Genomic DNA, 13350 nt, shown 5'->3' on the forward strand with positions numbered 1-13350 from the left:
GAGAAGATTTATGTTAAAAAACTATCACAATTATTTTCCAAACATTTTCAATATTTTTCAAAACTTTTCAAAAATAGCAGATGTACTTAGCTCGCAGCGCGGCACGAAGTGACGCGCTGTGAGCTTGTATATCTTGTATATCCAGGTTGTTGTATAATTATAAACATTTATAACGAGTTTGTTATATAATGCCTTATATAAATGCACTTAGAATGCATTATAGCTGTAGGTGCTTCGCAGGTTCAGCCTCTATGGGGTTCATGGGACTCATAGGATCTGTGGACTAAACACAGGCAAAGAGCCATCAACAACATCTTGGAAGCTGCTGACAAAAGCTTTCCATAGAGCAGTAGTTCTCGAACCTTTTCGTGCCAAGGACCCCCAAATTGATAGGGCTATGTATGTGGCTGGGGACCCCCATCTGAAAAGGTTTGGTGCCAGGGACCCCCAAAATAAATTGTTCAGGTAAAAATCTAAGAGATCTTTCAAAACATTTCAAAAACAGAAGATTTCAAGCTGAGTGACGCGCTGTGAGCTCGTATATCTGCTATTTTTGAATAGCAGATAAATATGGATAAAGTGGTAAAAATTATTGTGGATGCTATATTAACACATTTTTCTGGGGACCCCCTGGAACCTCTCCAAGGACCCCTGGGGGTCCCCGGACCCCACTTTGAGAACCAATGCTATAGAGTATCCTAGTCCTGACGTCACTCCGTTATCTATCCCCTGGGTCACGGAAGTATTTTTTTTTAAATTGAAAATACCATAGGGTCATCAAGAGTCATCAAATAAACCAATCAGCCCGGCGATTCTGTCAGGTGTGTGACTCTGTTTCTTTTATGATATCGAGTTACATTTGATAACGTCTGTGTTTGGAGAAAATAAAACACTTTGATTAAATTAGTACATTTTCACCATCAGTTGATGCTTCATGTCCATATCCTATTTTAGAATTGCCTGGTGAATTTGTGGAATGCTGTTCTTAAATGACCCTATGGTATTTTCAACACAAGAAATAACTCAGTGACCCAGGCGGATAGCGGCCTCTAGCGGCAGTGATGTTAGACTTCGGTTCTCTATTAGCTCTGAATAAAGAGGGGGGATGCGTGGCGTAGTGCGCTACCTGAACACTAGGGGTGGAAAAAATGTAAGAATCCCGATTATTATTATCAACGATTCAAAATCGATTCACAATTTCAAAACAAAATATATTTTTTGAAAATATTATCCTTATCATTTATTTATTTTTGCTGGTTAAAGTTCCATGACTTTTTACTCTATGGAGTTTGTGATATGAAATGTAAGCTTACCATAATCACAGTAAACATCATGTCTTCAGTCATATTCAAGGGCTTAACTAACTCCAGTCACTGTCAGTTCAGCACAGCTGAGGTTTGTGTATCACTGTCCAGCTAACGCTTGTTGAAACTCGTTAATGTTACTTGCATCAAAGCAATTATGTTGTGTTTCTGCGTCAACTAGAACTATACCTAATCTAAGAGACCATCAAAGCCAAGAATTTTTACACAACACTCTCTGGTATTTTATTTAAAAAATAGTTTGAGCTGTTGGAAATAACTAGGCTACACTTTGTTGTTAAAGTCCAGATGAAAACAATATGACTGAAATAATTTGGATTAAACTGATTGGGAATAACTTTCGTGACCCCAAGAATCTGAATCGAATCGGGAATCGTTTTGTTTTCCCAACTATTTTTTTTTTGCTATAAAATAGCAAAAATAGCAGATCTACGAGCATATTTTTGCTTTTTTTAATAAACATTTTATGACGTACCTCCCCCTTCAAGGGTGGTTGTGGTTATAATATAAATGCAAACAAAATAATCATCACAGAACTTCACTGGTTCTTTAAAGTTTCAGGTTCTGGAAGGTTCTGGGTTAACCCTTCATTAGTGGAAAAGAGCTCAGGGTGTTTTGGGCTCAAAGAAACTAATATTATGAAACATTATTCCCCGTTCATCAGCCGTTATCAACATCTTACAGTTCATTCTGTTTCATATCGTCGCTGTCAGGCAGAAACCTCTTATCTCCATATTTTTTTGTGTTATTTAGTTAATCTAAAGTAGCAGATCTACAAGCTCGAAACGCGTCTCGACGAGCTTATAGATCTGCTACTTTTGCTACCTTTGAATTTGAATCCTGAAAAGTAACAGTTTTGTACATATGAGGTTTCCACCCGACAGAGACGATATACAGTATACTTCGTTGACCGGGGTCTCCCAGGGCTCTATACTTGATCCCTTGCCGTTTCCCCTCAACACGAAATCTCTTCAGCAAATGTTCTCCCCAGAATAGGAATGCTAGGGTTCATGTGGTTACAGATGGTGTAAGTGATACTTTCTGTGTTAAAATAAGTGTTAAATAGCTCTATATTCTGATAGTAATCATTGCTATAGAGTGTTTGTTCAGTAACAGGAGTCTCCATGTCTCTCCATCTCTTTAATAAACAGAACATACATTTTCAGGTTGGGATAGCAATTTCAAGTTTCAAATTTTCAAATTTTTAAGTGATGAAACAAAACAAAATATTGACAAAATTGGAACTGAAACACTATAAAATTGAAGATGATAAATGCACTTTCTTTAGTGGAAGGTTCCAATCTGACACAGAACTAAGTGACATCCTGTCTGTCTCGGTTTTCTGTGGGCGGTCCTTCCTGTCTGACAGAGAGCTGAGCGACATCCTGTCAGTCCATAGACATAAAGGTAGATGCCTCCTCCGACTCTGGGGCGTCTGTATCGCGGCCTCCATATTAGAGGGGGCACGCTTCCTGACTACTGGCCAATCACAGCACGTCTTTTCCAAGACTTGGTAGAATCTAGTTTCTATAAAAATACAACAGGATATTTTTATACAACTAGATTCTGACAAGTCCCGCGAAAGACGCGCTGTGATTGGCCAGGAGTCAGGAAGCGTGCTCCCTCTAATATGGCGGCTACGATACAGGTCGCTCCTACGGGTGCATCCACACATGAGATGCAAGTTGACGCTAGTTGTCGCAAGCCGACAACAGTTGTTCCGGTTCTGGCCATTTCTGGCCGTTACTCAAGGAAGAGCGGAATACGGATATGCGCTTCAGACACGCACCGGGACGGTCTTTTGGGTTTTTCCCATAACATGGGAGTGGATGGGACTTGCATCTCATGCGTGGATGCACCCAATGAGGTATCTAGGTTTCTATATCTACTGAGTGGGTGCATCCACACATGAGCTGCAAGTTGACGCTAGGGTCGCAAGCCCTTGTTCCGGTTCCGGACATTTTTGGCCGTTACTCAATGAAAAAAGGGGAACCCGGATATAAGCTTCAGACGCGCATCGGGACGGAACTTCCGGTTTTTAACTTAACATGGGAGAGGATGGGACTTCCCGACTTCCGAGTGTCAACTTGCAGCTCATGTGTGGATGCACCCTAGTGTCTGTCTGTGTTTCCTGTGGGCGGTCCTTCCAAGCAACTTAAAAACTGTCCAGGGTGCTAACAAAGGCCTCAGTAGACCATGAAATGACCCACAAAATATGAAATATCCCTTTAACCCATTCAATTCGGGAACACATCTGTGTCATTTTAGATTTTTAGCTATAGCCTAAAACCATTATTTTACACTTTGACTATTCAAAAATAGCAGATATACAAGCTCATAGCCAGAGGTGGACGAAGTACTCAACCCCAGTACTTGAGTAAGAGCACAGATACTCCTGGTCATATCTATTCCACTACAAGTAAAAGTAGCTCAATATGTTACTCAAGTAACTAAAAAAGTAATTGCTTTTAAATGTAATTATGTATTCAAAAGTACATGCTTTTAAAAATACTTAAAGCACAAGTAAAAGTAAAAGTAGTAGTAAATATCTTAATTTTTATATCAATGAATTGCTGTAATGTTTTCACAATTAATTTATAGGACCTTGTAACTTTTGTTTCAGAGAAGTAACTCTCTGAAACCACCTGCACTGCATACACTGATGTGCTTGCATGTAAAACTACATTATGCAAAGCCTGCAGAAACACCTATAAAAACATAGAATTGAAATGATAAGTTTACTCCTATACACCAATACAAGATGATGTAACAATACAGAAACCTTGAATTAGTTACTAGTATATTACTAGATTAACATCATGTATATTTCTGTTGCACACTAAGAAGTGTAAAAGAAAGGCTTAACAAGGGGGTCGAGTGCCATGTAGTAGCCATGTTAGAAGCTGCTTCGATAACCTCTCGTCATCGAAAATAGCCGATCTACAAGCTCACAACACGTCACTTCTGCTTTTCAGCATGCGAGGATGTCGTACAACGAAGTATACGTCCAGCTTAACTACCCCAGAGCTGCCTTCCCCTTCAATCTGGTCCTATTTTAACAGCATTTCTCAGTATTATGGTGCTGCGACTAGAGCAGTGGACGTATCCACCCCACTCACTCACGTGTAGGTGGCGTAACGTCACCACAGTCGCTTGCAATGCACACAGCTGAGCCAAATGAAGACAGATGAGAAATTCCAGGAACCGTTTGCGGGAACCGTTAATGCAAATACGATGGAACCGGCTCCGGTTCTTCAATCTCAGAACCGGGTCAGAACAATAACCGGTTCTGGGTCCCAACCCTAATTATGGCAATGGACTAACTAAGGACCTGTGTCAGTGTCCTAACAAAGCAAGGGGGTCGACTGGAGAAGTGGTGACATATATTTTGCTCAAATAACGTTATAAGCAGTGTTGGCCAAGTTACAACTTACTTTAAAAAAGTAACAAGTTATAGTTACTAGTTACTGCTCTCAAATAGTAACGAGTTAATTACTTTACTTGTCCTCCACTGCTCCTCCACTGAGAGTGCGAGCGGGAGTGTCGGATCAAACACCCCGTGAGTTTGAAGCATTTCCCACACACGCTGCAGCGGTACGGCTTCTCGTTCGTGGGCTTATTCATGTGCATCTCCATGCCCCTCTTGCTTCTGAAGCCTTTCCCACACACCTGCAGGCAAAAAGAAACATGATATTTTTTGGAGAGAATTAATGTTCTAAACTAAGCAAAGAAAGACACGTGTGTCACAATACAAATTAGGGCTTTCAGTTCTCCTCTATAATCCCATTCGAATTTCAACGCTTTATTACTTTTAATATTCGAATATATTGGAATGTTTTATATAATATATAATTATATAAAATAATGTATAGTAGTACAATAATAAACACACGTGCACACATACAATTGCCTGTTTTTGCTTCGGTGTACAACGGTGTTGCGCAGAGAACACAGCTGAGCTACAAGCCCACACCGTGTTGCATCAGCCAAGCGTTGTGGTCTTGCAGATCGGCTGAGGCGGAGCTACACTACAGCTCAACTGTCTGCATGTTGTTGAAGGAAGGACAGCTGTGCTAGTGCGACAGAGAGAAGCTGAGCTGATTAGCTGAGCTTCCTCTACATTACAGACGGATAATGTTACATCAAAACTTTCGCTGTTGTCATAATTATTAAAGTTTCTAAAACGTAACTTTCAAGCGACGTTTATAGGGTGAAACTTTAAGGAAGAGAGGAGTCTTGCCTGCCTCTGCGCTGAACCAACGTGATGTAACACCACACACACACACACACACACACACACACACACACACACACACACACACACACACACACACACACAGGTTTTCTGTGTGCACTGCATGCACTCAAACTTTATTGTTGATCATGCGTGACATAATGAAAGCATTTATTTTCACATTGGTAGGTCAGGATATAAAAAAGATGTATTTAAAATTTAAAAATATATATTTCTTTTAAACTACATTCGAATGGCAATTTTAGCATTCAAATGTTATTAATCTTTTTCACATTCAAATTATTTTCGAATAGCGAAATTTGTTCTGACAGCCCTGATACAAATACGTCTGTGTCAGGGGGAAAACCTCATACGTCCAAAGCTACCCCTCAACTCTGACAGTGTACAAATGTTACAGACTTGTAAGGGTCAATTTAGAATCCCCTCAAGGAACCCCGAGAGTCCCTGGTCCCTACTTTGAGCACCACTGACCTAGTCACTCATCTATGACATCACTCATCTATGACATATCTTACATTGACTTACATTGTAAAATTTAAGTTAACAATTTCAGTTAAGTTAGTCCACTGGCAATACGGACAACACATGTGACTGTGGTGAAACACCACATAATGTGGTTTGACAGCACATGTGTCTGTCTGTCTGTCTTACCTTACAGGTGAAGCGTTTCTGTCCGGTGCTGTCACACCAGAAACGCTTGTGGACCTTGAGGTCCTTATGTCTCCTGAAGGTCTTCCCGCAGCACTCACACACGTGCACGTGTATCTGAAGGTGCTCCAACAGACACTCCCTGGTTAGATTGAAAAACAAGGGCATCCAATGCATAATAAGATACAAGTATACAAGTATTCAAAAGGATAGAACACAACAAAGCGAGCAACAAAGCAAACTTCAAAAATATGTAATTTAGATCAACAAGCTCACAGTGCGTTGCATTGTGACACATTGTGAGCTTGCATTGATTGATTATCAATATTTTAATAATGGACAGACCTGGCTCTCATGCATTGAAGGAGGCATGAGCTCGGCCCTGGCCTCCCTAGTTTGGCAGAGGGAAGGTAGTGCCCAGGATTACATAGACAATTGGCACTGGGTGTAAAAAATAGGGTTACAAAATCGTGGGATAAAAATTTAGAATAAAAAAAATAAAAATAATGGACAGACCTGTTGTAACCTATTAGTCTTCATCATACCTTTCAATCCAGGTCACATTTAGATGTTGCTACATATTATATGTTTTTCAGAAAACTGTTCAGATTTAGAAGGCGTTTTAGAATCGGCCTCAGGTCTAAATGGTTTAAATCACTTAAGGCAGGTACACACTGCAGGATATTTGGTCCGATAATGCTGTCTGCGACCTTTTTTGGCGCTCGCCGACAAAACCTCCCGATCTGACGCAGATCGGCCTGTGATCGGCGAGATAATGCTCGCTGTGTGTGAAAGGCTCAGTGAGGCGATCTGGCCAAGATCATCCGCTCTGGGATGGCTATGCGACCGTTTTCTAATATCTATCTGGTTAGTTATTCGGCCCTGTCGCAGACAGGAGATCGGACAGTATCATACCGTATGAAAGGGTCTGCGAGGAGATGCACGCTACAGCCAATGAGAGCACATTACAGCCACCGTGGCTAGGGGAGCGTCGCTGGATCTGACCACAACAAACAGTCCCTACCGCAATATTACCGTCCAGTCCTGTATTAAGTTAACATTATAAAACAAAATGAGAGAGTGAGCGAGCCTGGTGGGCTTTTAGAGGAATTGTACAGAGAGAGAGACACAGAGAGCGAGAGAGAGAGAGACAGAGAGCGAGAGCGAGCTCTGTGTGTGTGTGTGTGTGAGTGTGAATGCAGTATGCGCTGTGTCTGAACAGTGTTGCCAGATGTTGCGAGAGAAATAAGCAACCAGGTCTATGAAAACAAGCCCAAGAAAAGGCCACTTGAGCACTTTAAACCTATTTACAAATACATTGGATATTTGAAAATAGCCGATCTACAAGCTCACAACGCGTCGCAGCTATTTTCAAAGAAAAATCTTGAGAAAATTGTGGAATATTTTCCAAATCCACACAAATCTTGTATGGGGGTCTATGATGGCACAACATATTTTCAGACGGGGGGTCTGTGGACAAATACATATTATGTGTTGTTTAAACCACTGGTTTAAACAACATTGGGAAACAAGGCCAAATAAGCAACTACACAAATAAGCCCCAAAAACGCACCCCGCAACAACCAATATTTACAAGCAACTCTACAGAAAAACAAGCCCAAAGTCGCTTATAATAAGCGGACATGGCAACGCTGTTACTGAGTTTCATTGCGCACTTTTAAGCTGGTTGACTTGTTTCAGAGAGAGAGAGAGAGAGAGAGATACATACAGAATTAATGATTTAATTTCAACAATCAATAGCGTCCTGTCTCGGTCTCGCGCATATCACGGGAGCTGTGCACGTTTTCATGAGATGTCGGTTAAAATGAATTGGAATAAAAACAAATGTATGTATCGGGTCTGGATAGCATCCTAGTGAACTATCCTACAGTGTGTGATCCCTAGTCGGTGATCAATCGTATAGTGTGAAAACCACAAGGATATGTGAGAGACGATTTCAAGAAATAGACTCCTGTAGTGTGACATGCTTAACGATCAGACGACCCCCGACCACTTTAAAAGTCCTACAGTGTGTACCTGCCCTTACAGTACGTTTTAACAGCGGGCGATCGCCGGGCGACATCGTCCAAAACATAAAGAAAATCCATCTTTCATCGCCTCCCCCCGCCCACTTCGCCCTATCGCCAGTAGTTGCCGGCTCTCATAGACATATAATGCACTTCCGGAAAATACTATCCTGATCGCCCGCTGTTAAAACGCACAGTTAGTGTGATTAACAGTTGCACCTCTATGGCCCTTTCAGGCTGTGACCACCGAAACTAATCACATTTGAACTGGGGACCCCCCCACCCTGACAAGCACTTGGAATGCATTACATTTTGTTTGACTCAGTTCCACAGATACATATTGTGAACAATGTTTGCCTCTTTCTTATATTATTTGACAATTTGGCCAATGTTTGACCAGTTTTTATTGTAGTTTGTTGATTACTTTTGATGCAGTAATGGTCTTCTTATTTTCTCGCTCTCTTTTTTTTGTTGAGCTATTAAAAAGGTCTTAAGGTCCTTAAATTGTCACTTCACTGTCATCATGGGACCCCCCCCCAAAATGATGTGGGGACCCCCCTGGGGGTCCTGACCCACAGGTTGAGAACCACTTGTTTAACCCATTTAGACCGGGAAAGAATCTGTGTCATTTTAGATTTCTTTGGCTATTCAAAAACTAGCAGATATAAAAGCTCATTGAGCGGCACAGAGTGTCGCGCTATGAGCTTGTAGATCTGCTATTTTTTTTTAAATCGTGAAAATTTGTCCTAATCTTTGAATATATATATATTTTTAAAGCGAAAATTTTAACTCAAATCTTCTGGGGATTCTACAAATGTCTTCTAAATCCTAACAGTTTAAAAAAAAAAACATATGTTGCTATAATATCAGTGGTTCTCAAACTTTTTTCATGTCAAGGACCCCCAAAATTTAAAATATGATGTTCCAGGGACCCCCTCAGAATATGTTTCATATATATATATATATATATATATATATATATATATATATATATATATATTCAAAGATTTGCACACATTTTCTAAATGTTTGAAAAATAGCAGATCTACAAGCTTGTAGAGCGGCACAGAGTGCCGCACTATGAGCTTGTAGATCTGCTATTTTTGAATAGCCAAAGAAATCTAAAACGAGACAGATGCTTTCCCGGTCTTAACGGGGTTCAATCACTTAGTTTTAATAACAGTTGCACCCCTGTGGGTTATCACTGACCTGGTGGGCTGCAGTTTGCCACAGAGGCCGCATTTGGGCACACCGTTGTCGCCGTGGACTTTGGCGTGGTTCCACAGAGAGCTGCGGTCGCTGAACGACACCCAACACACCATACAATGGCACCGCCGCGGCACCGTCGCACCGCCGTCCGCCGCTAGCTCCGCCTCCGCGTAGGGCTGTCAACCAGCGTGACACGTTAGATCAGTGGTTCTCAAAGTGGGGTCCGGGGACCCCCAGGGGTGCTTGGGGGGGGGGGGGGGATTTTAACCACTTTAACCATACTTTATACTTTGGCTATTCCAAAAATAGCAGATCTACAAGCTCATTGCGTGTCACTTCGTGTGCAAATCTTTGCAAATATATATATTTTTAAAGCTGACATTTTTAACTCAAAACTTTGCTTCTGGGGGTCCCTGGTACGAAATGTTTTTGAGATGGGGGTCCACAGCCAAAAACATATACATTTTGGGGTCCTTGACTTGAAAAAGTTTGAGGACCACTGTGTTAGATGACCATTTATAGTCACACATTTTTAACAATGTTAAGTTTTCCACAACATTTACCCCATTTCCTCGCCTATAGGAATCATAATATGGTGCAAGAATGAAGGTCTCGCTTCAGTGTGCTATGCCTCGAGGGTTAGGGCTAGTGTTAAGCAAAAAAACGAAATAAGCATAAAACATAGCACAGCTTTTTTATGTTTTTCAGGCCGAGGACCCCTTAGCTGAGAAAGAGATGAAGCAGGGACCCCTACACCTATTGTACAATGATGTTGCATTTTTATAGATAGCCTCATAGACTTGTTTCGCAGCACTATCATCAGTGTTTTTTGTTTGTTTAATACACATTATCTTTTCTATTAATATGTTGGATTCATGTTCATGTGTATTTTCTGACATTTAACTACGTAAACCCTTGATACTTGAGCTTTGGCTCTGTTATTGATCTGCTCCGTTTTCCCTTTACATCAAATGTCTTTGCCAAAAATAGCAGATCTACAAGCTCACAACGCGTCACGTTTCGACGCGTTGTGAGCTTACAGATCGGCAATTTTTTGGCCGAATATTCCTCCCAGAATAGGGATTCTCAGTTCAAATAAAATATTCTCACAAAGATTTGCCGGAGCCCTTGTAGTAACTCTGAGGACCCCCTAGGGGTCCCCGGAAACCCTGTTCAATATCCATGAAATATAGAATGGTATACCTTTGTGCCAAAACATTATTATACTTTGCTTTGGGAATCACTGGCTGCGGGTACATGGACCATCATGTATTCATTCAGAATGAATTCATTCCGAATGAACTCATTCCGAATAGAGGAATCTGTTCCACTCACCTGTTTACATGGGACCTGAATAAAAGTATTCCTCGTTTACATGACCAAAGCATTCATTCGGAATATAACTTTTGACATGCGCAAAGTGGTTCCCGCCTACGCCCGGGCATGGACCAGGGGCCACTACCCAGAGCAGAGCTTCCCCTGGTGGGCATGGGGAGGAGGCAATAGCCCCCTTGTGCCTCCGCGGCGGAGGTCTGTTGGTCGTAGGCAGGCCGGGAAGCAACGCACCGACTCCTGGCCAGGCAGCGTTGTATGCGGTGCAAGCCTGTGTTCCTTTGTTATCGCCGTTTTAATGCAAAATTAGCAGATCTACAAGTTCAGACCAGTTTCTTTTTTTGTATTGGTACCAGACACGGTAAAACTTAGGCTAGCCTATACTATTTGTCACATTTCTCATGTAGGTACGATGACGTCATAATGGTCATTATAATAATAAATAATAATAGGCCTACATAAACACCCGACCGCTCATGGTCATTATAATAATAAATGAGAGAGAGAGAGAGCAACACTTACAGTCTATGAAACAAGGCACGCTCATTTATGGCTAAAGTACAAAAGTATTGGCATCAAAATACACTTAAAGTAGAAAGTATAGGCTACTCATTATGCCGAATGTCACGTTTTTCTTGTATTATTATGAAAAGGCTTTGAAACATGCTGTAACTCATTCACTGTGACGAAACCCCTCTTTCTGCACTGAGTAGCGCACACGGGTTGTATGCGGGGTCTGTCGTCCTAAAACACAATCGCCCCGGGTGAAAATCCAGCGACCATGGAGCGGCCGCGTATGGCCCGCTCAAAAGGTGCATGGGGCGGGGTGTTTTTGGACGACCGTTCCAGCTGCCCATGGAATGAATTGATGAAGTAAAACTCAAATGTTTTCGCTGCAGCTGCGCCCTAATAATGTTGTTTTCATTTATTTTTGTTCACGTATGCTATTAAAATAATGCAGCTATTGCAGTATTGGGCCTTAACATGTGATTAAAAATGTATATGTATTTGGCCCCTCATATATAAAATAAATTTAAAATCTGATTTCAAATTGAAGCTTGCAGCTGATCAATGCGTTTCTGCGTTTACGTGTGGACAGGGATTTTTTTTTAAATCTTTGTCATGTGGCCAGGGATTCTTTTTAAAAACTGAGGACTAAAATACCTGTTTATAAAAAAAAATATCCATATAGTGTAGCCGGCCAGCAATCCTCGGAGCGTCCGTTCTCCTGGACAAATCTGGGCTTATTAAATGACGCTATAGAATAGAATCATTCATTTTATCCCGCAGGAGTGAGCGCTTCTCAGCACCAACCGTGGCCGAATTAGAGATTTAATAGGTCATTTTTGGACAACTGGCAGCACTACTAAGCACGGACATGCGCAAAGGAATGCATGTATTCCAAACAGAGAGGAGCGTTCGGAATAAGGTGTTTACATGGTCAATTCCGGTTGGTATATACCGATTCAAACGGTCTATACCACCCCTCCTAACCCGAATGAAAATTCATTCGGGTCAGACTGGAATGGAATATTCTATTCCAATTGAGGTGTTTACATGAGCAAATCTATTCTGAATGAATTCATCCATTCATTCATTCCGAATAGAAGTGTATTCATTCCGAATGAAACTGTCCATGTACCCGCAGCCAGTGTAATTTGATTTGATTAGATTAGATTGGAATAGATTAGATTTGAATTGATTAGTGACAGGTGTACCTCTGTGAAGGTTTGGAAGTCGGCAGGGAGGCAGAGCACAGCTGTAACCGTGGCACCACAGGGCTCCGTAGAGGTACAGGGAACAGCGTCCTCCCGTGGCGGCGTGGTGTGTTGCGCCTCGGTCTCGGGGAGGGACTCGGGCTCCGTGTTCAGCTGTTCGCTCTTACAGACAGGACTGTAGATGAACTTAATGACCTCTGTGTCCTTCTCATGTCTCGGAGGCGGAGCTGAAACATATTGGAAAAACAACGACATGATGATGTTTATGGGTGTTTTTGTTTTCTATTTATGCATTGTAATCAGTGTTAATTTTGAAAGCACATTTTGATTTAGTTTAGTCACAGTCTTTTGAATACAATTTCATTTCGTTTTAGTTATATTTTAGTCATCTGAAAAGTTTCAGTTTTTGTCTAGACTAAATTCAATTGAATCTTTATTTCAGACTTAAGGTCCATATCACATACCAAATGACAAAATATACAAACAATGAATAAGATTAAACAACAAAACAAAAAACTAATGAAAAACATAAAATCATTCCATCTACAGTTGATTTTGTCCGGAAAAAAAAGTATTGGCAGGCCTTGATGGCGTTGTAATGGCAGATTTTACACTTGGTTGCATGCTGAAAATAGCAGATCTACAAGCTCGCATTGCGACGCGTTGCGAGCTTGTAGATCTGCTATTTTCAGAGCACAACACCCGAGCACAACCAAACATAAAATGTTCTACTGGATCTCTTCTCCACTATTTTTCATTTTAGTCTAGTTTTTATTTGTTGACAAAATTGTCTATATATTTAGTCTATGTTTTAGTCATCATATATTTAGTTTTCGTAG

At 41.1% G+C, this 13350-nt stretch overlaps 1 protein-coding gene across 1 annotated transcript in view; it reads right to left on the reverse strand.

Moving 5' to 3' along the window:
• Positions 1–217: 217 nt before the first annotated feature.
• LOC308093699 (uncharacterized protein) overlaps positions 218–13350 on the reverse strand; it is a gene marked incomplete at its 3' end in the record, with an annotated part of 66639 nt that continues 53506 nt past the window's right edge. Inside the window, exons 6-7 of the mRNA XM_080440026.1 lie at positions 4824–4991; positions 218–283 (exon numbers count right to left, since the gene is read on the reverse strand). Coding sequence (XP_080296152.1) covers positions 218–283; positions 4824–4991 — 234 coding nt within the window. The remainder of the gene's footprint in view (positions 284–4823; positions 4992–13350) is intronic.

Source organism: Gymnoscopelus braueri, assembly GCF_963280865.1.
Source record: "Gymnoscopelus braueri genome assembly, chromosome: 10".
In the NCBI taxonomy this organism is placed as follows: domain Eukaryota; kingdom Metazoa; phylum Chordata; class Actinopteri; order Myctophiformes; family Myctophidae; genus Gymnoscopelus; species Gymnoscopelus braueri.